General features: G+C 40.0%; 1 protein-coding gene across 1 annotated transcript; it reads right to left on the bottom strand.

Annotated features, from left to right (window-relative positions):
* Positions 1 to 82: 82 nt before the first annotated feature.
* TBC1D15 (TBC1 domain family member 15) lies at positions 83 to 24,502 on the bottom strand. The gene is made up of 17 exons (XM_083400700.1): positions 24,245 to 24,502; positions 18,932 to 19,030; positions 18,666 to 18,740; positions 17,141 to 17,279; positions 15,893 to 16,103; positions 13,475 to 13,568; positions 12,855 to 13,052; positions 12,639 to 12,767; positions 10,853 to 10,956; positions 10,654 to 10,748; positions 8,266 to 8,382; positions 7,630 to 7,730; positions 6,911 to 7,010; positions 5,154 to 5,251; positions 2,764 to 2,880; positions 1,900 to 1,986; positions 83 to 1,482 (listed from the first exon to the last, which is right to left on the bottom strand). The coding sequence occupies exons 1-17, from the start codon at positions 24,266 to 24,268 to the stop codon at positions 1,279 to 1,281; spliced, it is 1,992 nt and encodes a 663-aa protein (XP_083256826.1). The 5' UTR covers positions 24,269 to 24,502; the 3' UTR covers positions 83 to 1,278.
* Between the last annotated feature and the right edge of the window lie 2,983 nt (positions 24,503 to 27,485).

Here is a 27,485-nt window from a genome sequence, read left to right as displayed (position 1 = left end):
AATCTGTGTGCAAATCACTGAAATCTAGGAAGGCTTCTCCCCACACAAGATTCTCTAATTGTTTTAAATGAAAAACGTTAAGTAATTTTTGCATTTTATTTCATGATATGTACAATGGTTCTCAGAAACAAATACAACTGAATCTATGTCAGATCCCACGTTACTATAAAAATGGAAAGAATGGTATCATAAGCATAGAGTTTTCTCATATGTAAGTCATTTATTAAGGACAATGGGCACAATCCGCCACAAGAATCTTCCGTTCTATCTGTGCCCTCCATGGGAGCTTATGCAGAACTACATGAGGGAAACACACCCAACATAATTAGTATTTTGCATTTATTTTTAACTGCTTTTATTTAATCAAGTAGTCTAGCATAAAGGCAGTTGAAGCCGATTTTTTTTAATCAGTTACTATACTATTCAGCAAAGAAACGTTATTTGTTAAGTAAGAGAGAAAGCCATTGTAAAAGTAATTCAGAACCTGAATATAGCATTAAGAAAAAAAAGATTTTTCAAAAATAGGCAGGTTTACAGTTATGTATTAAAATTTGGTCAAAATTGCCTGAATGAAAAGCCAAGTTTACTTAGTCAAAAATAGATTTATCCTTTAATACTCACAAGTTTGAATATGTAACTAATTTATACATACATATGTATAAGTGTAGAGGTGTTAAAATGTAAAAATGTACTGTTCAGCCAACCCCCTGGATTACAAAATTCAAGATCAGGGAACTGCACAAATGTAAATCTCCATCGCAAATCTACATTCAACAACCACAAATACTTAACAAGTGTTTTTGTAAACATTTGAGAAAGGACATAATCCTTTCATTTACAAAGCACTGTTTATGAAGTTAGCATCTTTTCACATAGGAAATAGTATAGAAGACTTTTGAATCTTATGATATCCAAGAACCATCCATGCGCAAGACTTCTCAAAGTCAAAGTGATACAGAAGCATTTATTTCCATGCCATTCACATTCATCTGATTTCCATTTTACCAAAAAGGAAAAAAATGCACTTGGCTACAAAAGTATTAAGGAATGTTATCTGGGGGAGGGGGGGAAGGCTACTTTGGTAGAAGAAACTACAAAAATAATTAGGTCATGTTGTAAAGCTTTGATGTAAGAGTATTACAGTACATGATCTGTTTTCCAAATCTTTAAAGCTTAATCAAAACAAAAACTTAAATATCCACCTCAAGTGCTTGAAAGAAACGAGTCAGGTATAATAAAGTGTCTCTTCAAAAATGCAGACAAATAATTGTGCAAGATTCAATCTGTCAGCACGGTGGGGGTCACTTGCTCAATACTTTCACTTGTTCCATTGGCAGCAGCAACAGGCTTGGAGATATTTGGATAGGCTGGTGCAGAGTGACTTATTCCACCAGCAGTTTCATCTTCCCCAGTGTCTGAATCTGGTGTTGTTGCAGCACTGTTCTCTAATCCCAAGATCTCACAGACTGCTTGAGGCAATTCCTATGAAGAAAAAAAATGTGGCACAGGTTGCTCTTTTAAGTTGTTGCTGCTGTTCTTTAAAGTTAACATGCTAAGTACACAAGAAGCATATCCTTAAATGCATGTAAGTTTGAGCTAAAATATGCCTTTTCTTAATTCTAGAAGGAAAAGATGTTCAATAAGCAGTTCTAGGATGACTAGAAAATCCGTATCTTTTAAAATTGGTATAGGTAGATTTCACTTTATCTCTGGGCACAGTACCATTCTGAGTATTGCAGCAGTTTATGACATCATTATTTACTTTTTAAATTTGCATACCACCCTTCATTCGAAGGCATCAGAGGCGACACACACCTTAAAGGGTTTGTTTCAATAATTATCAACCTGGTTAAATATCATTTGTTTATGCAAAGTTCATAAAATATGCTTGACTTTTACCTTGCAATTTATCATCTGCATAGAAACGGCTTCTGCTTTGCAAAGTACGTCTTCAACATCCATTTTCATAGACAGTTCATTGATATGCTAAAACGGAACAAAAAGAATGACGAAGTGCAACCAAGGATGTCACGCTAAATGCACAGCTTTCTGAGCCATGGAACTTTGGCTCCTAGTGTTAGCATAACCTTAAGTAAAGAAATGCTAACTTGATTAATACACGCACATAATTAGCATCTGGCTAAGATTGCAATATGTAAATTATGTCTGCTACTTGGATTTGTAGTTCCTCAGCACTGCACCTCCCCAGGCTCAGGGGCAACCACCCAACAAAACCACCATCTCTATGCAGCGATGCTGAGAAGAGTAGAAAAAGTCTGGAAGAGACTGCTATCTTCCTGCACAATCCTCAGTAGTCTAGGATAGTTTTGTCTTGAATTGTGGGTTGTTGTGTGTTTCTGTGTGTGGCCTCTCCTCACACCATAACCTGAAGCCAAATCACTAGGTCCAACTGGAGCTTCCTATTTCTACTGGAATCCTCTGACCTAGGATAGCTCACCGATTAAGCACTTAAAACAGCCTCAGTATAAACAGTAAGTCCTCTTAGCTCTGAAAATCAAACAACCAGTCTATATACTGTATGAAAACTCTGCTTCATATTACTTTCTCTCAACTTGATGAGTTAATAAATTACTAAGATCTACTAAGCTACACTGAGCATCTTTCATCACAGTAGAAACGTGGCCGAGAATTAACATTTGTTCCATCTCACATAAGATTGCATAATGAAATGCTAATAGTATTCAAATAGAGGAAACAAAGGCTAGAACATAATTTGGATCTAGAGTAACATGCAACAGATACCTTCAGTATTTCATTGAAGCCATAATGCTTCTCCATAATTTGCTTCTTTTCGGATTCAAGGATAGCGCAACAGATGAGAAGGTGGAAGTTCTGACAAGGCAAGTCTGTCCACATTACCTAGCAGAATATTGAAGTTGCTGATGAATCAAGAACTTGAACATGATGCCACAAGTTTTAACAGTCTCCCCAAACACTTATTTTTCTGGCAACTTACAATTACATCAGAGGAGGGGGGGGGGTAGTTTTCTAACTTATTATATATTTCAGTAGAGGTTGCCAGCTAATTAAACTATTATCTAGACAGAAAAACATAATAGCTTGCTTAATAACTATCTATAATTAATTTCATGCTACATTCTGAAGATCTTGACAAGGGCAAACAGTAGAGCTATGTCCTGATAGCATCTGTCACCCTCAATGAATTTCAGATATTTTGGGTGGATCCTTCAGATCTTCAGGCCTCACTGAAAATCAGGATCAGAAAACCAGTACAGTGAAACCTTGGAAGTTGAACGGAATCAGTTCCAGAAGTTCATTCGACTTCCAAAACGTTCAGAAACTAAATCACAGCTTCTGATTGGCTGCAGGAAGCTCTTGCAGCCAATCAGAAGCAGCGGAAGCCCCATCGGACATTTGGGTTCCAAAAGACGTTCGCAAACCAAAACAATCACTTCCAGGTTTGCGACATTTGGGAGCCAAAACATCCATGTTCCAGGACTTTCAGGATCCAAGGTACGACTGTAGTATTCAAAGTGCAGTGGAATAAATGGGTTGATTGACTTAACAGAATTATTCAGGAATAAGTAAGTTTTCGGGACTCTTAAACCTGGAATATGGAAATACACTCTATACTTCAGAAAAAAGGAAATACAAACTCTGCCTATAGTGACTAGGTTGTATTTGCCAGGAAACTGGGTCTGATGCCACCAGTTGATATTCTGGGCAAGTCACCTTCTTAGTGGTAGCAAAAGTGACAAACCCATGCAGTAGCAGATCAGGGAGTATTGGAGCAATTAAGTGGGTCCTAAGATTGTTATTCAAGGGACGCAGGTGGCACTGTGGGTAAAACCTCAGTGCCTAGGACTTGCCGATTCGCATGGTTGGCGGTTCAAATCCCTGCGGCGGGGTGAGCTCCCATCGTTCGGTCCCAGCTCCTGCCCACCTAGCAATTCGAAAGCACCCCTAAGTGCAAGTAGCTAAATAGGTAGCGCTTTATAGCGGGAAGGTAAATGGTGTTTCCGTGTGCTGCGCTGGTGCTGGCTCACCAGAGCAGCTTCGTCACGCTGGCCACGTGACCCGGAAGTGTCTCCGGACAGCGCTGGCCCCCGGCCTCTTAAGTGAGATGGACGCACAACCCTAGAGTCGGACACGACTGGCCCATACGGGCAGGGGTGCCTTTACCTTTAAGATTGTTATTCAGAGCTATAAGCCAGGTGTGGCTAGTCTTCTTTGGGCTAAGGGCTGCACTGATCCATAACCAACCCACAAGAGTGGCAGCAATAAATATCTTTTAGAAATTTAATGGACAAATTTGGGGAACAGCCAAAAACCTTTTGGCATAACAGTATCATAGCAGGGACCTATAATTTTAAACATTACTTGTAATTTAGTTTTTTTTTTAATGGAAACATTTGAGGGGCCTGTGGGGGACCTACAGAAAGCCTTTTGGCATCACTGTGTGGGACCCATTGGAGTGGTCAATTAAAACACCGTAACACATTATTATATTTTAAAGGTAACAAATGGTGGAGGGAATTCTTGAGATGCCATGGGGAGCACACATATGGCCCACGGATTAGCCACCCTGTTGTAAGCAGAGATAGTTCCTTTCACCCTGGTATGCTTTGTGCATTTTTACAAGTTTACATGGTGCTGATAGTAATGAGAACTTGGGAACTATTATTCAATAGCATAAGATAGTGTGCATGCAGGAGAAAATCCTGAATAGGAATAAAAACATAACAGTTGTGAGGAATAAGGAGCTGCTAACTTCAAACTGCTCTCCCTCTCTGGAGGTCCTCAAGCAGAGATAGGGCAATCATCTGTCGGATGGCATTTTAATTTTTAAATGAAACTTTAATTTAAATTAAACCTTGGGGTTTCTGCATCAAACAGGGGATTAGACTAGTTCATCTACAAATGCTCCTCCAGTACTTAGGAGCAAACCAGAGAGGATAAGTCTCCCCTCTTGGTCAACTATGAACTTCCTCACCCACACAGCCAGGTGGCAGACTCAAGGCCCAATGGCCACACTCTTACCACCTCTAGATGCCATTGTTTATACATTGCTTTAACATGATTCAGTTTAGCTAAATTGTATGTATTGTCCTCCAGAACCATATTTTCAGCATTTTAGGCGGTAGGTGCTAAAATAAAAAGCTATTTCTTACCTCCCATAAGCGAAGAATATCTTGAAAACTGAATTCTCTTTTAAATCTTATTAGAAGCCATCGGAAACAAAAATAAAGGTATCCTGAATCTTGAGATTCTAAAACAGTTTTTAAAAAAGAACATGAAAAAATAAATCTTTGACAGAAATGCTGGTTGTGAATCGCTTAAAGTATGTTTAATATATTAATACATCTAACAGCTTTGCTGGCTACAATTGCTTACAAAAAGTTAGTCTGTTCTAGAGTTTTTTGGGGTGGAAAACTGAGGAAAATATGGACCATAATTTCATTTGTTTGCTTCATTTATATCCCACCTTCTTCTCCAAAGAGCTCAAAGTGGCACACATGGTTCCCTTCCTCCTCAGTGAATCCCTACATCAACCCTGTGAGGTAGGTTAGGCTGAGAGATTGTGGTCCTAGTCAAGTCTCTCTTTGAGCATCAATTGTTAGTGGGAGTCTAATCATTGCTACCTAACGGGCTCCGAAAGTAAGGGTTAAAAACTGAGGACAGACAAGACTGAAACAGTATCTAAACAGCACAGAACTCGCTTTACAACAATTGAGAAAGTAATTGGTGTAGGAAACATATTTTAAGCAACTGGCTGTGTTTGAATGTCCCAAGTCAGACTTTCTGGCTTACTGTGTTTACCAGGAATCGAAAGCTCTGGTTTACTGGAAATGCACACTGCCTGCTTGCTCCCATTCCTCTTCTGGCTTAAGTGTGATGAACAAACCAGGAAGCCAATACATCTGAACCATGATCGTGAGCCAATCTGAAGAAATTGCTTGTTGTTGGCTTGGTGATCATGGATCCCTGGTTCAGATATACAGTGGTAACTTGGGTTAAGAACTTAATTCATTCTGGATGCCCGTTCTTAACCTGAAACTGTTCTTAACCTGAAGTACCACTTTAGCTAATGGGGCCTCCTGCTGCCGCCACACAATTTCTGTTCTCATCCTGAAGCAAAGTTCTTAACCCGAGGTAATATTTCTGGGTTAGCGGAGTCTGTAACCTCAAGCGTCTATAACCCGAGGTGCCACTGTAATGTGAAACCAATGCTTCCTGATTTGTTTATTCTGGTCATGTCAGAGGCGTGAAGTGGGAGCAACTGGGCAGCATGCACATGCTGCTCATTCTCAGTAAACCACAACAAGCCAGAAAGTCTGACTTAACAGGCCATGCCAACACGGCCACTGTCTAGATTCTAGATAAGAACAGTGGTAAGTTTTCTCCTGGTGGAAGGTGGTTGTGGGGGAGACCCTCTGGTGCTGCAGGAGCTCTTTAGGAACTCCAGTTCAGCTCTGGAGTTTTTGAGGAAACGCGGAGCCCACACTTCCCCCCTACTTCCATGACAGCCTGATTTCCCTCGGAAGGAGAGCAATGAGCTACAGCTTTCCCTTTGCGTGGCAAAACCAGAAGCCAGTGTGACAACAAAAATAAGAACTCAATATGATAAACGGACGAGAAGTGAGTGGGGGTAATTGGGGGAATATTTACAGAAATAATACTTAAAATATAAATTCCAGGTAACTTTGTGACCAACAGCTGACAAGATTAAAGACATGAAAGCGTGGAAAATAAGGTGAAAAAAATAATGTATATGCAGCCAAAGAAGATGTAAAAAGAACAGTCATGGAATGCTGGGTGGGAAGTCAAAAAGAACTACTGTATAAGAATGGGGAAATGTGTAAATGGAAAACATCATCATCATCATCATCATCATCAGTGGTAAGTTGTTCTGAGCTGTCATACATACCCAAGTAACTGCAAAATCCACTATCTAGCAAGCGAAGTAAAGTACTCAGATGAATCAGCTGTGTCTTCATACCCTGCATTTGCTCTTCAAAATTCTGGTGCTTAATGGGAAACAAATTGAAGCAGCATCTAGAATATTTTTATTCTACATGAGGGCCAAGATGAGTATTAAATCAAAACAAATACATAATAACAAAACTAAACATTAATGTGATTTTGGTCCTGTTGGGATGCTAACAGCATTCCATGCAGCTCGCTTTCAAGATATGGGTGTGATAATTTTAATTTACTGAATTACGCAAATTAGAATAATCTGGAGTCCAATAAGACTCGACTACTTCATCTGCCCCACCTGCAATAAAATAGGTCTCTCTCATATTGGTCTCTACAGCCACAGCAGGCACTGTAATTCTTCAGCAATTTGACTTTACCCCCGAAGGCACACTCTTCCATTGTCTCTCGAGACAGATAGATGCCAAGAATTATTATTATTTACCTACCCTTCACCCTAAGGTCCCAGCACAGGTTACAACATTGAAACACAGCATTATCTTTATAATTATGGAACATACATTTCTTGCTTATATATCTGCTGCTATGCTGCAAGAGAAATGCTACATAAATTGCTAACAAAAGTTTAATGATAAACAAGTTACAGAAATAAGTTACACTCAAATGGTAACTGAAGTTAACAACAGGAATGAAGATGAAAAGACTTACCATTTGATCCATGTACAATGCAAAGCACCAAAAGGCATCAACTTCATTCTCCATCACATATAAAATCGGAGAAAGCAGGTCACTCATTCCCTGAACATAGCCTTGTATTAGAGAGAGAGAAAAAACTGTTGATATGTGGCAAACTGTACCCAAAAGATTGAAAAGTAACTACTGTATTTAGTTTCTCCCATCCTCTTCCTAAACTACCATATTTTTTCGTGTATAAGACTAGGTGTTTTGTTTGTTTTTCAACCAAAAATAGGTTTAACATTGGGGCTCGTCATATACACGGGTAGTGCTGAGGGGTGTTTTCTTAATTTGGAGTCCCCCAAAATAGGGGGCGTCTTATACATGGGGGCGTCTTATACTTGGAAAAATATGGTATTTGTTCAAATAAGCATATGAGCAATGGAAACTTTTTGATACATTTATTTGATCTCCAAAATCAGGAGTACACAAGTACCGAAACTAAACAAGTTTGTTGCAGGTCCCACTTGTTGCAACCAAGGATAAAACACATAATTAATTTGGGCGTCTAAGACAGAATGTACATCAAGTTTTCTCTGAAGGGTAAATACAATAAGTTCCACTAGATCAGATACAGTAGTACACATACATAAGTAGAATCCTACTTACCCAAATCAAAGTCATACATACAATAGGTCATCAAAATGTCATGAAGCAATATCAACCCAGGATTATCTTGACCTTCATAAAACTTGTTTGTTCGGTCTGTTCTGTTTACATCTTTTTCTGAAAAACAGCACACAGATTTAATACATTTTCAAAACAGCTTCTGCTAAGCCTATATCTAAAAAATGCAGGATGCTCTTCAAATTTCCAATTTCTCAAACACTGTGCTGAGCTTTGAAGTGCCTAGTAAAGACAACTAAATTCAAAGGGTGTCATTTAAAATGCATTAAAGCAGCTTTTAAGAGTATTTAAGACAAATTCTTCCTGTCTCAAATAAGATGATTTCTTATAAGCAGATTTCCAAACACTTAGAAAACGGTATACTTTTTATAGAAACCTCCTGATTAAAATGTAAAACATTTTCATTGAATTAACACACGGCAGAGTCTATTTGAGATATGTTAAATGTAAAACGTCACTCAAATGTACTAGATATGTGGTGTTACATTAAATTTAATGGTGAGGAGTTGATATGTAATCAAGCCTTTAAGGTTTAATTGCTTGGTTTAGCATGAGAATGTTTTATTAGGACACTCCATTTCCCCATGTTTCTTTAATTGTTACTGAAGTTAGTTTATCTCAGGGGTCGGCAAAGTTTTTGTGGCTTGGGCCGGTTCACGGTCCTGCAGACACCACGGTGGGCCAGTGTGTGCGCGCACACACACATATGTGCAAACACTATTTCCAGCACTCCTTCTGGTGCGGAGGAGGCATGTGCAGCTTCCCACTGGCTGCAGGAGCTTCCTGTAGCCAATGGGAAGCTGGCCAGAGTCACGGAAGGCGGGCCCCACTATGCTCTGCACCAGTTTAGCGCATCGCACGGGAGCCGAGCGAGTGGGAACTGGGGGTCCCCAAGCGGGCGACGGGGGTCGTTGGGCTAGTTAAACGACCCCCATGGGCCGCTTGTGGCCCATGGGCCTTGGGTTGCCAACCCCAGGTTTATCTGCTTAGTCTCTGAGCGTATACTGTATAGTTTTACGCTACTGTAACATTCCACAGACTATTAGAATCTGATTAAAATGCACTGACTAAGCTTCTTGTGCGAATCAAATCTAGCTATGCTTTACCAAACCGCAGAAGCATGTGAGGACACAGAGAGGATCTTGAAGCCATTTTGCTCCTCTCTTGCCTTTTGTACTGCTGCATTGTGCTGAGCTAAACCAGGACTTTAAAGTTTGTGGTAAGTGAATGTGCTCAACCATGAGTCCTGCCTTAGACTACATGCTAAGCCTAACCCTGGTTTAGCTCAGCACCGGAGCAAAAAGGACTGGACAGGAGCAAATTACCCTACTGTGCAAACTATAAGATCATTATAGTAAAGCTATGGGAGAATAAAGCTTCTTGCCTACATTCAACTCTGACACTTCTAATACGTTTTGTGTTGTATTAAAAGGCAAAAAATAAAGCCTTCAAATGCCAAAAGCAAGAACATTAACTATTTCTCCCATCAAAAGTATATCTCCAAGTTCAATTTCAGTATTCTGAATGTGTGTCTGCTTTCAGTAGCAAATTACATGCTTGTCAGTAGGAGAAAAGTGGCTAAAGGAAAGAAATTTGGAAAAGCAGCAAGAAGGAAAAAGGTTAGATGCTCCTCCCTTTTTGCTGCTTTTAAACTAAAAATATTACTCTGCTTCTTACACTGGTGTGACCACATGCCTGCTGTGATGCACATTAAACATACAACTTAGCTTTCTGGTTTCAAACTTTTCCTCTTGCCTTTAAGAGTTATTGCTAATGTTATAAAGCACTTTAAATGTTTGTCATTGCTTGTAAGAGCAGATAATAATAAAGTTTGATGTTAGTTTTAGTTTATAACAGGCTACTAAAGCATATGGTCAGCAACCTGTAGAAATTTATTTAAAGTGAAATCAAGTTCAGCACACACTCAGCTTTCCTTTATTTCAGTCAGCAGCAAAATAAAATTGCATCAACTACAAGGATCAGAAAAGAAATAGCTGTACAGCATGCATGCTGACTTCAAGAGGAAATTAAAAACATTCCTGTATATCCAGGCGTTTGGTGACTAAAATACACTGTTTCATGGCAGCCCTGAGATCACTCGTTGAAAGAATGGTGAGTTTGTTTGTTTGGCTCATTTCTATTCATTATTAATCCATTTTTTATGATATTTGTCTTCTGTTCACAGTGTTAGGACATGAAAGAGAAAGAAGCCATGAATCCTAACACACTGAACCTAACAGGTCATAATTTTGTTACAGAAACAATGTCTAACAAACATCGTGGATAATTGAGGTCACCTCAATTTTTTAAAAAAGGAGTAAAAGTTTATCACTAACATATCTCTTTGCCTTCTATGTTTCTTAAAATTACCTATAAGACTTCTGTAGTCCCTCAATCTATAGTTTCTTTTTTCTTGTTCTTCACTGACAGATTTCCACTGAAGCTTCATCCTGAAATACTCATCTCTGAAGAAAAAATGATAGTAGTAATGATATTCGTAAGCAGTTGTCTTGCAAGTATGCAAAGTTTACTCCACATGATGACATTGTTTTAAGGGAGCCGTACTTACATTTTCCTTTTCTGTATATTTGTTCTTTCTTCCCTAGTACTGTGCCAAGGGTAATAACCCAAAAGAAACTTCCAGACCTCCTTTCTCAAAGCATGACAAAGGCCCTAAGTGGAACATAATAAAATAGCAATGGCAACATCAGGCGCTTTATAAGAACAACTTTATTCAAATCCTATAGTTGTGCAGGAGCTAACATTACCTAATTTTATTGCCACTGTTTCCTACGTTTGATTTCCTCTGGTCATTTTTTTGGGGAGGGTGGGGTTCTTTCCCCTGCTGTTAGATCACCTAGTTTCTTCAACTTCTTTTTAGGATGCTCATTAAGACCTAACCTTTTATGTTTGTTTCCCTACCTTTATATTTTTCTGCATTATGTTTATAAACGTATCATTGAAAAAAATGAAGTTATCAACCTGGAGGTTAATTAAATTACATGTTTTTCCACAACACCCCCCTTTCTAAGCTCCCTGCCTCCTTCCCTCTCATGTCACATCTTATCAACATGCAGATTCATAGGTCTTTGGGCAGAAACTTACATTTTCTAAATTTATCTGAAAGCTTTAAGTGTAAATAGTGAAACCATTTGTCTTTTAAAGCTATTACTCCAAAATATCTATAACACACTGTTCAGGTTAAACTGAAGTCACTGTGCGAAGGCAAATCTTAGAACATTACAAATAATTCCCAACAAGTTCTAAAGGTAGTTCTATTTGGCTTTACCTAGAGCCATCTAGAAAGGATTTAGGCAAGTGGCACTGTGCACAAGGGTGCAATGTCTAGGTGTTGCTGGACTCCAACTCCCATCAGCCCCAGGCAGCATGGTCAAGAAAGAGGAGAGCTGTACTCCTACAGCACCGGGAGGGTCATGAGTTGCCCATCTCAGCCTTAGGGCAAACTCCTTCAAGACGCCCATGTTCTATCAACGGCTATGGAGTAAAAAGCTAAGGCCATAGTGGACTTCATTTAAACCTTAAACTAAGGCTAGCACATCCTCATTTCTGTCCTAAAAGATTTGCATACTTTATTTGCTAAATTCTTATTTATGCATTGTTCACGTCAACGTATTTTCACATAACTCTGCCTTATTCAGTATTAGCCACTAAGGGACCAGTCCTGCAATTAGCAGTTATCAACACACATGAAAAGTAGTGAGCTTCTCCAAACATGGCATTAGAAATCCACGGCGCGAAATCACTGCTTTCAAAACAGAACTTAAAAGGCTTATATAACAAGCATGGCTAGATGTGTGGTTGGACTAAAACTCCTATCATCCATGGTTATGGTCCATGCTGGATGGGGTGGGTGAGGGTTGGGATCCAACAACTTCCAGAGGAACATAGGTTACCTACCCCTGATTTGATGGCCAGCCGCTTCGGAGTATTGCTATTTGAATGATTCATAATTTCAGTTAACCTTTTCTGGAGGAATAACCAAATACATGTACCTGCTAGCTACTGTCCTAGGAATCAAATACCGTATTGGCCAGAATATAAGCCACACTTTCCCCGCTCCCCCCCCCCCAAATTCCGACTGTGAAAAGTTAAAGTGCGGCTGAAATTCGTGACCTTACAAAAATTGGCTTTTAGGATATCGCTGCTGAAACAGACATATGCTAAAACAGAACAGGTGTGAGTGCCTGTGGAATTTTAAGAGAGCGGCTTATATTTGGGTACTGTCTTTTTTTTCCTTTTCCCTCTTGAATTTTAAAGGTGCGTCTTATATTTGGGTACGGCTTATATTTGGGCGAATACGGTACAATTTTTAAAGAGATATTCTAAGATATTACCCCTCTGAATATCATTTGTTTCATGGAGGCAGCATTTAAGATTCTCCCTTCAGAATCCATATTCTTAGTCCATTCTTCAACTGACACTGGTTGTCTTCTGTTCACTTCGGGTCGCTTTCCTAAATCAATCTAAAATATGCACCAGAAAAGCTGTTAAATTATTACCAATGCACTAATTTGTATCTTAAAACCACCCTCGCTATCAAGAATGCTTACTCGTGTAATGACTTCAAATCCTGGTTCTTCCTGTTGATTTATTTTCAAGCCTGGTATAGCATCGCTAAAGAAGTCTGCCATTTCTGAGGGAGGCCGCTGCTGAGTGGCGGGGTCACTTCCTCGTAAATTATCAAATATATAGTTGGTCACTTTTGAAAATCTTCCCATTGTTGCTGTGTAAGGATCAGTCTTCAGTTTCTGAGAACAGCACAGGGGTAAACAAATTCTGAAATGGCTCACACAAATTGGGGGGGGGGGGGGATTCTGATAGTACGACACTTCATTCTCAAAAGCAAGCTGCCCAAAGAGTAATAACTGATACAAGTTGTGTCCAAATAGGCTACAGGAAGCTGAAAAAAATGCATCTCCAAAATAACGCATTACAGCCTCTTTCACCAGTTCAGTGTTCCCACTGGGAAGAAGGGCAGGATACTGATAAGGACATTTTAAAAAGAAATCAAATACATACTTCATTTTGTACAGAAAACATAGCAAAGAAAAATAAGGATCTGCCAGCATGAAAATTCCCAGGGTTGAAATTTGGTTTCCCTTCAAGAATTGGGCATTTTAAAATCTTGAATATTAAACTGAATATTAAACAATTAGGAAATCACACAAACCTCTAATAAACCATATGCTGGTTCATCAAGGAGATTTTCAAAGGACTGTGAAATACTCTGGCAGTTCACAAGAATTCTCTTGTCCTGTGGAGATCTGTGAACAAAAAACAAACCATTTCCCCTTCTAGAATCAAAGTCTTTCTTTTGGGAAATTCAACAATATAGCTATCACATTTGAGAAAAGTGAATTCATTGTGCAATATTTTAAGAGGATTATATGTGTGCATGTGCACACAGAAATATACAGAAAGAAGACATCACTATTAAAAAAGTTGAAAGTATTTGATTGCCACCTCAGGCTTATTCAGGAAATTAGCTGGTTGGATTCACTATTACTAGCTTCTGAAACAAAACACCATTACATTTATTCATTGTTACCTGGAACACCTACCACCTATTCTGTTATTAAAGATAAGACTTTTAATAAATGCTATCGCTTCCCAGTGCTGGCATGGAAGGATGCAGCATTTGTGCCAGAGGATATGAAATTCAACAACAGATTGCATCTTAAAGTCAGAAGAGGCGATATAATCAGTCTTGATGACACGGCTGTTAATAAACCAGAACTGAGGTTTGCTAATACAGCCCAGAAAGCAAAGGTTGTGATGCGTCATATTTAGCTAACCCGTCAGAATAAAAAAAACCTCTTAAAGATACTTCCATTTTAATTAAACTCATCCTGAGTAATATTCACAATAAATTAGCATCACTTTATTTGCTCTGAGCAGTTATTTATGATATTGTACCAAGGAAATATGGATTTTTCAAGTAATATTAAACTGAATTTAGAGTCTTTCAAAAGAAACTTTGAAATCCTACTTACTCTCTTGTATACTTCAATTCTCTAATTAGGCATTATTTGCTTGAAATTAAAAAGCTTCTGTCAGATTTGAGTGCCAACTAGAAAATGCCTACTCATTTAGAATATATTTTTAAGAGAAGTTAGAAGATGTCCAGTCATGGTCTGGGACTAAATACAAGATGTGGGCAACAATCTCAGTCAGTCAGATATTTATTGTTAGTAACCAATGGCCTAGGTTTGTATTTGTTCAGGGCATCACAGAAATTCCCTCTTCCTCTCAGACCTCTGACTAGTTGGTACTGTGATCTTAGTTTATATACTACTGGAGAGCTTATCATAGGTGAATTGTTTACTGCCAGTCTCCAAAAGAAATTATTTATTTCCTATTACCTGGATCACTTATTTTGATCCAGCAGAGCCAACAGAGAAAAATCATTGAAGAGATTAGTGCTGAAAGCAGGAAGGGTCAGATCTAGGAGATGCAAGTGGTAAGAGAGGGAAGACTTTAGGGGCCTGGTCAATTGCAAATCCAAGCCTAGCGCAGCTGCAGGGCTGCAGTGACTTCTCTATTGGATATTTTTACAATAAGGATGTTTTGTTTACAGAAGACTGGCCACCAGCATCTGAAGAAGTGTCTCTGAACTAAGCTGCCATTCTTGGAAAACTAAGAAGTGCTGGATTTGGATTTTCTTGCAGCTTTCCTGCTAGCTACAGCCACTGGGCAGAGGGAGAAAGAATGCTGGGGTGTTGTACAGTGGTGCCCCGCAAGACAAATGCCTCACAAGACGGAAAACCCGCTAGACGAAAGGGTTTTCCGTTTTGGAGGTGCTTCGCAGGACGAATTTGCTATGGGCTTGCTTCGCAAGACGAAAATGTCTTGCGATTCCTGGGGGTTTTTTTTTTGCTCCCTACCCCCTTTATCTAAGGCACTAAGCTGCTAATAGCCTTTTAGCAGCTAATCCGCTAATCCCTTAAGCCTTTAATAGCCGCTAAACCGCTAATAGCGCTAATCCGCTAATGGGCTTGCTTCGCAAGACGAAAAAACCGCTAGACCAAGAGACTCACGGAACGGATTCTTTTCGTCTCGCGAGGCACCACTGTATTTTGCATCTCACCTTCCCCCTACTGTAGACAGCCAGCAGGGGAAGGAGAATTCAGTATTTCAGGAGATTCTGTACCTGCCACTCCTTTCTCCCATATGTAGTGTTACCTGCTTGCTATAGCTTCGGCTGTCATCTTAAAATAATCTATGTATGAGTTTCTGTGCAAAATGTCAACTAAAAATGCACCTTTTTACCCTAGCTTTTGACACTTGAGGTGTATATTTTGTAACCTGCCCAGGGACCTTAGGGTGAAGGGCAGTTAATAAATAAATAAATGCATCCTGTAGTAACATTACAGGTTCTTCGCAGAGTTGTGCTTGATAATTACAATTTAGTATTTCTTTTTAAAATCACAACTTGAGCCTATTGATGGGTTTAAAAACTATGACTAGAAGCATTATTTATTCACTGGCTGGCTTAAAAAAGAAAAAGCTGATCAACTCATTATGATGGCTATGCAAACAGTAAAGCTAGAAAAACTGACCAAATAGACTCCTCACAGTGAATACTTACTCACAAAGCACCACATATTTTCTAAGGGAATGAATCAATAAGGCGCTGTCTCCATGATGGAAGTGAAGAGCTGGGAGGACAACATCATCCTTTAAGCAGAATACCAAATAGGACCATCCCATTCCTTCTTTGTTTTGCTTAATGGACTTTAGATCTGATAAACTGAACAGGAAGGACCACTTGTTCTCTCCATTTGTGTGAACAGCAGCATCTAATGGGGAAAAGAGTATGTTATTTTCTTGATCTGAAGCCAATATGCAATGCATAGCACTGGAATATATTAAAACTACTTCCAAGAATAAGTGCACTTAACATCATGGTAGCACAAATTTCATCCAATACTTCAGTGTGGCTAGCTCCACCACTATTAGTGGTGGTATGCCTTCAGAAAGCACCAGGCTTATTCTCTGGTTAAAAGAAATTGAAGTGGGAAGGCTGAGAAAATCCCCTGCCCAAGATCTTGGGGAATCGTCCATTACTGTCTATCTCAATGAACAGGGATGGAGCAATGGTCTGAAAGTAAAACGCAGTTGATATATTCCTATGCAACTTGACCAGGATCTGAAAAACTGAAGTATTTATTTATTCAACTCTTCTCGCCGAACCAATAGCATATACCCTATCAAAGACATATGATAAAACTGTCATTATTAGAAAAGAACCGGCACTAATTTAGTTCGTATTATAACATTAACACCCAAAAGGAAAAAAAACAAGTATGCTACATGCACAGCTGGCTCTGGAGGCGACTGAGAATTCCCAGGTAAGTTCCGCCCTCTACTATGTGGGCAGGGTGGCCAAATCTCCTGGCAACGCTTCCCCAGCCGGGATAGGATAACGGGCAGAGGTAGGCGGAGACCTCCAGGTGTCCAGATGGGGGGGGGGGGAGGTGAAGCCAGGCTGTACCGCCAGGTGCAGCATAGGTCCAGGGGAGCTGTGTGCGACCACACAAAAGGTGCCCCCATTTGATGTGGGGAGCAGTCATTACCTGCTACAGATGGAATATTTTCAGAGTGCATTATTTTACACAAATTCACCCCACTTCAGAGTGTTAAAGCCCACTACAGACAGATGATCAGCACTATCAGATGAGAGGAGCTCCACAAGCAGAGCAAAAGGTTTGCAGCTTTCAGCTGCGCAAGAAAAGGGGCCCAACCCAGTGGTTTCTTCCACATGTAGAAACCTCAGTGTCTGGGATCATCCACTGGAATAGCTTATATGTTTTTATACACAGTATTCTTCATTTACCTCCATTTGACTGTGGTTTCTTTTTAAAAGAGACTGTGTTGACCATATCCCATTCTGCCTCGTAACTGTTCGGATGTTCTGTTCCTCGCAGTGTCTTCTCTTTAGGAGTCTGTGCCCACTCAACAACAGAACTGGAATCCTAAATAAGATATCGAAACAATCAAAAATAGTTTCACTTGCAGCTAGTGATTAATAAAAAAAGACACCCCCCAATATTCCTGTTGTTGTTGTTTTTTTTAAAAAAATTCTAAAGATCAATATAGGTACCTGTGCTTTTAAATTTGTTCATAAATGTTCTAGTATTAAGGGTGAGTAGTGCATTAGGCAAGCTTGCCGATGATAGCAACTTGTTCAGGGTGGTTAAAAAGGAATTATGAAGAGCTCCAAAAGGATCTCTCCAAACTGGGTGAATGGTGGGAAAAAAGGCAAATGCAATTCAATGTAAGCATGTGTAAAGTAATGCACATTGGGGCAGACAATCTATGTTTCACATATATGCTCATAGGGTCTTAACTGGTAGCAACTGACCAGGAATGAGACCTTGTGGTCATGGGGGATAGCTCAATGAAGATGATAAGCCACAGTCCAGCAGATGTGAGAAAGGCAAATTACATGCTAGGGATCATTAGGTAAAACTGTCAATATTGTTATACACATCTATGGTATAACCACACCTGGAATACTGTGTACAGTTTTTATCTCCTCACCTCAAAAAGGATTATAGAGTTGGGAAAAGATTCCAGAATGGGCAACCAGTGATTGAGAGAATGGAGCAACTACCCTTCTGGGAAAGATTGGGATTTTTTTTAGTTTAGAGATAACATCAGCAAGAGATAACATGATAAATGTCATGTATACAGATTCTTAAGTTAAAAGGGGGAAGTCATAGTATAATAATTAAAGAACTTAAAAACGGCATACTCCTTGCCTTCACAGTTCTATTAAATTAAATTTAAAAACAAGAACCACCATCATATTTATCCTTCCATATTAGGAGGGGAAGACTGGGACAAAACAACAGTATTTCTGGCGGAATCAAGGGACATGAGTTTGTAAAGCAACAGATTTGGATTGGTTATCTTTCACTGATCACTATCTAGAGAACATACAAGATATTACTCAAATAGTTTTATACTAGCAAATGTATAAAAGTACTGTACAGGTCATAACCTACCTTCCATTCTTACTGATGGTCCCCATTAAGGCCATTTGAGCCAAATAAATGTCTCACCCCCATTTCTCAGTTATGTATATTTTCAATTTGCAATAGATGTATCTCAACCAATACACTCAGTTTTATGTACCAATATTAATAATAGCATTTTTAAAAAGCATCCATCACATAAACAGATCAAAGATTTGTGGATCCTGTACCCCACAATCAGACAGTACAATTAGGCATTTATGTTACTTTACCATGTAACAACTATGGTTTCTGAGAATCAAAGAGAGATTTTGTTTTACTTTTTTTAAAAATCAATTTTCCAAACCTTTCAAAAAAGATTGCTGCAAGTTATCAACATACCTTTCTAGCATATAGTATATTAGACGAATCTAATGAATCATCCAGTGGTCTCCAATCTACTATCACCTCAGTATCCTACAACACAAATTATGCAATTATTCAAGTGACTAAATGCCACTAAGGTTTTACTTTTTTCTATTTACAAAAATAGCCTCCATTTACTTTGCACACTATGTATTTTGGTCAGTAAGACAATATCTTTGCAGGATAGAAAGGCAGAAGGTAAAGTCACAATAAACATAACACACAAAATATTGATTTAATACCTTTTCTATGACTCTCAGTATCCCAGATAACAAACAATCCTGATCATCACTGTTTCCACTGGAGGAGTGAATGAAAACTCCTTCCTGTTCATATACAACCTAAAAAAAAAAAAGTTAAGCAAAGTTGTTTCTTAAAAGCATTTTCTGACAATTTGATATCCTGAACTGGTTCTGGGGGCAGGTCCAACCCAACCTGGGGACTTCCAATAGGGCAGGGGTGGGGAACCGGTGGTCGTCTATATGTTGTTGGACTCTTACTACAGCTACAGCCAATACTGATGACAGTCAGGGGTGATAGAAGTTTTGGTCCAACAACATCTAAAGTGCCACAGGTTCCCCACTTCTGAATTAGGGTGACAAGTCCTGTTCTTCTCAATATGTGACACAATCATGCAAGAAACTGGGTAGGATTTCTGTTACAAGAGGCTATGGTCATGTCTCCTCATATGCTGATCCAGACAGGAGATTAAACAGAATTACATGTTTGCAATGAATACTGCATTAGAACTCAGAAACGGAGAAATAAATATCAAAATATTAATGCATCAATAACTACATCAGCTTCAATTACCTTCATTCACAAAGGGAGAAACCAATACTGGATAAATGGCAGGCAAAGTGTGGGTGAACTGGTCGCTTTTCAGATAAACCACAGATTTAGTGTTATATGTAGAAGCAGCAACAAGCCTTGGACTCAAACTCCTCTTTCAAATTCTTCTCTTCCTCTAGCTCAGTCAATCATGACATCAGAAGCATCCACTTCTACTTCTACAATAATCATCATTTTTCATTATGTTCAAATTGCAGGGAACTGCAGGGATTAGGTATAAGCTATGATTTGTTCCAACAACCCAGGATCAAACCACATTTTATTGTCCTGGCTTGTTAAAACACCCGTAATGTAAACCTGGGGCTATGAGAAAATATGCAACTCTCAAACTAACTTCATGCAGACTGCAAAGATGGGGTGGCAGAGAAACTGTACAATCTTCCAAATTCCACTCACTTTTGGCTCTGGCTCTACCCAGTATTGACTATAGTCCTCCTGGTCAACTGGTCTTCATACAAAAATGTTCCACAAGCTCTGAATAGATTAAAATAATAACCAGGTGTTCTGATCTCCTCATGACCACACTGGAGGAGACAGTGTAGGGAAGTGTTTGAGTCGAAGGGTCACTATTGCTTGTGCATACAACACTGGACCGTTGCTTATATCTGAACCAGGAAACCAACAACTAAAGATGATGTGAGGGGGAATAATGAAGGAAGGCAGGTGAGTGACTACTGAGTGTGTGAGTGACTAAGACAGAAAAGAAATAATTTTGCTGAAGCAAACTGAACAAAAGCCTGTAACAAAAATCAATGTGACTCTTCCTAAATAAACAAATGCAAAAAAATCAAGAATACAACATACAGTGGTACCTCAGGTTAAGTACTTAATTAGTTCTGGAGATCCGTTCTTAACCTGAAACTGTTCTTAACCTGAAGACCACTTTAGCTAATGGGGCCTCCTGCTGCCGCTGTGCCGCCAGAGCACGATTTCTGTTCTCATCATGAAGCAAAGTTCTTAACCTGAGGTACTATTTCTGGGTTAGTGGAGTCTGTAACCTGAAGCGTATGTAACACGAAGCGTATATAACCCAAGGTACCACTGTTATTTATATTATTAAATTTGTATCCCACTCTTTTTCTTCCTAAGGAGCTACCTCTATCCTATGTAGAAAAGCATCCCAAAAAGAGCCTGTTGGGCCATTGCAAAAAGCCCCAGCTTTCTGCCTACTACAAATACACACACGCACACAAAATTTTCAGCCTAGGAAGAAATCTGCATAACTCAGAAACTTGCTTATTGCCTGCATGTGACTTGGCAGTTGGTCCTATAAAGTTATTAACATACATACTGTTAACTTTGAATGTACAGGAAGGCTCAAATGCATGCTCAACTATGAAGGTCACTTTGACCAATCACTATCTCTGAGCCCAACTCATTCAAGGCAAGAATAAAATACATTTGGGAGTGAAAGACCACATATGCCACTCCAAGCTCCTTTCAGGAAAAGGATAAAAATGTAACAAATCAGAAAGTAACAAACAGAGCAAATTAAAAACACAAATTCTACAAATTTTGAAGCAGGCAGCCTCGGCTTTCACCATTACCACAACTGTATTATTTGTCACAACTGTTTTCAAAAGTATCTTTATTCTCTTTCGAAAGCATTACACTGATACTTTGTGTAACAAAACAGAACAAAATAAATCACTGCAACAATCCAGAATGGCAGTTTCAATGTAACAGTGATAGAAGGAAAAGCCAGCTTCTGCTCCCTTCTCAAAATAGACCAATTATTAATTTAGTGTTCTTATTAAATTCACTTGCACCTCTGCTCAGGTAGGTACACTGTAGGTAGGTGGGTGCATATGAACAAATATATCAGCTAATTAAACTATTCATGCAATAAACAGGAATTAAGTTTCGCTTAAACTTGCCGTTATTAGGATAGTGGGACGAACAAAGAAAATGTAGGAGACTACTTTTTAATTTCATTCTCTAGCACAAGGCACCAATCAGCTAATATACACAAGATTTCAGGCACAGATTGCAAGATAATTGAGAGTGGAAGCATGCATGCCTCGAGGAATTTAGAAGGAAAAAAGGTGTACATACAAAGAGCTAGGAAAGGTAATGTAAAATTAAAGTCCAATACAAAATTGGCCTTGGGGCAGCAAACTAAATTATACATATACCTGTTCCTTCCCCATGTTTTTCAGTCTTGCTGCCCTGAGGAAAATGAACTTTTCTGTTATAATTTCCCTCATGCTAAATTAGGTATGGCAATGGTCCGATATAACATCCTGGATAAAGGTTTTTCACTAGGAAACATGTACAATCCTTTCTATCCTCTGTGTGTCTTAAAGAGTTAGGTCACTCATGGCTGGTTCCTTAAGGCAACAGGGGCACTGCCCCACCAAACTCAGTCTGTTCTTAGCCAGCCCTACCTGCCTACCTTGTTACTTGCGACTGGTCCAGCTTATTCATTGGCATTGGTTATCATCTTGCCTCAGTTTTGCCCTTAGAGCAGTGGTTCCCAGTTAGGGGTCCACAGCACCATCCCCTGCCAGGGACTCACTTATCTTGTTAATTGCACAGTGAAAGCCACAATGGTGATCCATGGATCACCCAGCCTCTGCTAGCAACCAGTGCCTTGTGAAAGAGTTGCTGAATGGCAAGTGAGCTGGGATTACCTCTGACACAAGTTTCTTTGGGCTCTTGCAATTAGAGGGGAGAGAGAGCGAGAGAGCGCAAATGGCTTGCTCCACAGGGCAGGTTCACATGCTTATCATGCTTCCCCTTGCTCTCTACTTTTTAACGGAAAAGAACTTCTAACTGCAAATTTTATGGTCTTTTTTTTTTTACCTAAAATTCTTTGCTTATTAGGGGCCATCCCACATTTTCTTCAAAAAAATTGCTTTGCACAGGTAACTACCATAGAGTTATCGAAATTTTCAAAAGTAGCGGGTCTGTGGCTTGGCTTTTGAAAAATAGGGAATCCTCAGTAATTAGCTAATTGGGAACCACTGCTTTAGAGAATTCAACAGGAAGGATAGAGCAAAACTAGAATTTGCTCTGCTGGGCATTGGCTCTTGCTCCACCTACTGTCAATCTCCCTGCTTTCCACCCCATCAATACCATGGGCACCAGCCACCCCTGGTTTAAGTACAGAAATACATAGCTTTATCAATCTACAGCTACAAAAATCCTAACTTCACATCAACAGAGAGGGTCTGAATTTAGAGTGAGTGATCAAGAAAGAGTTCCAGGGTTAGTGGTGGATAGCTCAACAAAAATGACAACTCATTGTGCAGCAGTAGTTTTTTTTTTAAGCCACAAATAAGAAAAGAAGTGAAAATAAGACAGCCATATCTCAATACCTTATATAGACCTACAGCACAGCCACATTTAGAATACTATATCCTTTTTTGAGACCACAATTGCACACAATAATAATTGAAAATGTGAAGAACGTGGCAGCCAAAATATTCAAGAGCCTGAAGCAGTTTCCCATCAAAAGGCTAAAGAATTTGGGGCTTTTTAAGTTTTGGGAGAAATGTGAATAATGGGGAACATTATAAAAGTTTATAAAATAATGCAGGGTATGGAGGAAGTGGAGCTATATTTATCTCACTTTTATAATACCAGAACTTACAAGTAATACAATGAAGTGAATTAGAGTAGATTTATGGTAAATAAAAGAAAGTACCTTTCCATATAACATGTAATTAGCATATGGAAGCCACTATGCTGAAGTCTCAATGCTGTCTTGGAAATGCAACACCAAATGTGTCTAAGTCACTTCTCCAAATCACACTGTTAAAGCAATCATTGTGAAAAGTACACCACTGTAGTGAAAGATTACCTTCTATAAAAATGCCCCTGCTCCTTCAGTGTTTCACATCCTGACATTAAAATCACCACCAGGTTATCAACCTGCCATATTTCTCAGCTGCCCTGCCTCTTAAGAGCATTTCACTTTACAAGACAGCCAGTTAACCTCATGAATCATCTTACCAGAAAATAATAATGACACTCTGACAGTAAATGTCAACCACAGTAAATTTTAACAACGCAACAGCTGGTTCCTGATAACAGTACTTCAAGAGCCTTTAGTGACACAAGACCGATTTAGTTTGGCTTCCTAACAGGCTTTAAAAAACAAAACAAACAAAAAACCCTCTTTTGGACACAGAGTACAAGAAGTGAGAAAGCAGCAAAAGGTTTCGGACAGGTTCCCTCTCCAGGAATGCTGGTGTGAAGCGGCTATCTTGTAAAACTGGATTAATAATTGAAAAGTGTAAAAGGAGGAATGGCAGCGAAGGCTGTGTAAATTATTCAGCCTTAAGAGATGTTTTCTTCGGAGGAAACCCGCCTTGCCTGCCACCTCCAGCCTGGAGGGCTTCACGCAGCCTCAGCGCAGTAGCACAACCCCTGGCCTTACCAATTCCACGTGTAAGAATCTTACCTCTCTCAGCCAATCAGGTTAAGAAACAGCCCGCCTCCCGCCGAAGGGAAACCCCCCCCCCTTACTAACGGCCCACCGCCAGCCAAGCCAAAGGCCTTTCCCTGCACCGCCAGGCAGGAGCACCGAGTCATTCCCACCTTCTCTCCCCACCGCCCCCGTCAACTGTGCAGTATCTGGGGGTCAGCGAAGGGAGAAGCAGCCTCACCCACTCCCGGAGCCCCTCAGGGAACCCTCCCAGCCGCCACCGCCTCCCCACAGCGGGTCAAAAACTCCCTTCATCCTCCCTTCCTCTTACCTTTCCGCTCCCAGGAGCCGCCATGTTGGCTACGAGTGTTTATGATGACGTTGCTCTCTTCACGTGCTCCCTAGCAGCTCCACAACAACTCCCCGCCCGGCCCCGCCTCGGAGGGACGCATGCGCACCGCGGCGGGAAGGGAAGGCGGGGGAAGCGGCGGGAAGGAAAGGAGACAAGGGTTCTGCGCAGTAGGTACCGGCGGAAACTGACGGAAGTTGCCGAACGGGAGAAAACCATGAATCCGGGCGGCGGAGGGAGTCTTCGATTGGATGACGTGGAGTGTGGGCGTTCCTTCTTAAGGCGGATCTAAACTGTAGCTCGTGTTAAGGCGGCGATCTTATCAGGCGCGCTTTGGAAGTAATTCCGTGCTTTCTATGAGACACCGAGCCACACACATTCTCCAGTATCAGTGAGGTGATCCCTGCCTATTACTGGGATTTTATTCTGATTACTCGGGTTGCCTCTTTGTTTCCAGGCTCCATTTAAAAGTAATGGTTTTCCTCTTTAAATTGATTAATGACCTGGGTCCATGCTGCCTTCAAAGGCCACCTGCATCATCCATATGAACCTGAAGATAAGTTTCAGAGGTTTTGCTTCCTGGCCTCCACATCGCCACTGGAACTACAGTTAGCAGGTGCCAGGGACAGGTGGCTATGTAGCAAAGATGGAAAGAGATAAAAAAAGAGGGCAGTTCACTCAAGAAAACCTACAAACTACACATCTAGGGCGCCCAGAACAACAAATATTTTCAGCTTACTTTCTCTCTGCCTTGCGCTAAATATTAGCAGCATAAGCTGTTAACTAGTGCTCTGCTTAAGCATTCACCTTAGGCACCTTGTCTCCTAAAGATTTGCTCAGTGTGGTGACTATACCAGGCAAGAGCCTGAGCCAGTATGACACTGCAAACCACGTCGCATGCTACTATCCTTTGCAGTGAGACCCTCATTATCTCTTAATCTCTTCTTTTATAGCTTACTCTGCACTTTCTTCCTGCTGCACACAGCTACCACAACCACACATCCCTCAGTTTGGCCATTCAGTAGTCCTGGTGAAACCCAAAAGCACTGTACCTACCAGTAAATCAATGAACACATACAGTGGTACCTCGGGTTACATACGCTTCAGGTTACATATGCTTCAGGTTACAGACTCCGCAAACCCAGAAATAGTGCTTCAGGTTAAGTACTTTGCTTCAGGATGAGAACAGAAATCATGCTCCAGCAGCGGGGGGCCCCATTAGCTAAAGCGGTGCTTCAGGTTAAGAACGGTTTCAGGTTAAGTACGGACCTCCGGAACGAATTAAGTACTTAACCCGAGGTACCACTGTATTAACATCACTAATGATCAGCATCTAAAGATTGTAAGTGCACACTGAAGTTGCACATCAGTGGGAAAATCCATACCACCTTCTTGGAAAATGTACATCTAAACAACCCCTTTATTAATCACAAGTGCTAGAAGTGCAGGGGTCTTGCAGAATCTTGCATGGAGTATTAGTGAATCTGACACTGCTAAACTGTGTTATTTTTCAACTAGAAAATAATTACAGCTTATAGCTGCTAATAACTTGAAAGTAATTATCCTGTCATTTATAGCAGCCATTCGGGTAAACTCTTTTTTTTTAATAGTATGAATGTCCAGAGTTCAATCAGCCAAGCACTCTGGCTGATGAGGTCAATGACTGTGGCCATGGCATTTATCTCTATTTCCTAAAGGGGAGAGATCTCTTCTAGAATATGGTTTCAACTTTCATGGGTCCATATTAGCATGTCTGATGGACTTATAGTTCATGCACTTTCACACTAGAGTGTGCAGGGAGGAAGAGACTCAAATTCATTTCAGAACATACAGCAATTGGGAAAATCAAGTGGGAACATAACCACTTCTATTAGGACCTGCCCTAATTTACAAGGCAGTGCTTAATCATTCGTTTCAGAATACAGTGTATTGAAGTGGGGAAAACAGGTGACTCATTTCACTTCAGCCCCGCCACTAGGACTCTAATATACTATCCTCTACTCAATTACCCCTCTGTATGTCTTTACTTCACACAAGCACGCATGACAGACCTCTTTATGCCTTCTATTTTTCCTTCCAACTGTAATATGTTAAGAATCCGCACGGGCGAACTATTTTTGCAGTGACAAATGCCACCACAACCCTGACTGCTATGCACAAATACAAGAGAACAAAACAAAAAATACAAAATGAAAAGTTAACATGGAGTAAACATTTGAATTGGCAGTAACTAAATTAATCTGAACTAGTGTTGGTTCCCTTTGCACAGCCCCCATTTGGTATATACTGACATTTTAAAAAAATCAAATAAAAGTTCTGGGGAAAATAATTATTAATCCAAGGGACAACCAACCTGGGCCCTATATCTGTCATCTGAGGCCCTTTCTGTGCAGAGGTTGGTGACACAAGTTTGTGCCTTCTCAATGGTGGCTCCCCATTTATGGAATGCTTTCCCCAAAGAGGCACACTCTTGGCAGCATCATTATGTTTTTGACACCAGGCAAAAAAAAGCTTTTTAAATCACCTTTGCCAACACGAGAACAGACTTTCTCAGTGGTGGTAATGAAGCGGGGGGGGGGGCAGTCAGATGGGAAGCATAACGATAATTTTTTAACATTACTATTATTATTAATGGAATAAAGTGTTACTGCATATTCCTACATGGAAGCCCTACAAGTATGTAAAATGAAAAAAATCTAATCAATCTAACCATTAAATGAATCCACAACTTTGTCTTGTTCATCTGTGTTTGAGTTTCATCTCACAATGTTCATCTGTGTTTGAGTTCGGAGAGTCTGGCACTTGTCAAAACATAAAGGGAATGCTGGTTTCTAAATTCATGCCACACTCCTGTGGACAAGTGTGATAAGCTTTGACAAATGCTTCTGAATGAAACTCACACCACCAACCAGCTGAAGGAGAGCAAGAATGCAGTAACTAGGGTCAAGGTGCAGTTATATTAGGTGGCTCAGAATCGTACCTAAAATAGATTTCTGAAGGTGGGTTCTGCTTCTGTTAAGGATCTAACTACCTTCAGGATTACAAAGACTTCCCAAACCCCAGTCTGAATTAAGTGACTGGTGAAGCAGGTAGGTGCTGCTTGAATCATCTGGAATTATTCTTCCACCATAGGATTTTCAGAGTGATACACTAATTTCTTGTCCTACTTTGCAGTTTGATTTGAGATAGTTACAAGGGCCAAAGACTAATTTTTAGAGTCATT

The sequence above is a fragment of the Podarcis tiliguerta genome, assembly GCF_965153285.1.
Source record: "Podarcis tiliguerta genome assembly, chromosome: 10".
Classification (NCBI taxonomy): Eukaryota; Metazoa; Chordata; class Lepidosauria; order Squamata; family Lacertidae; genus Podarcis; species Podarcis tiliguerta.
This window is presented reverse-complemented; position numbering and strand designations above follow the sequence as displayed.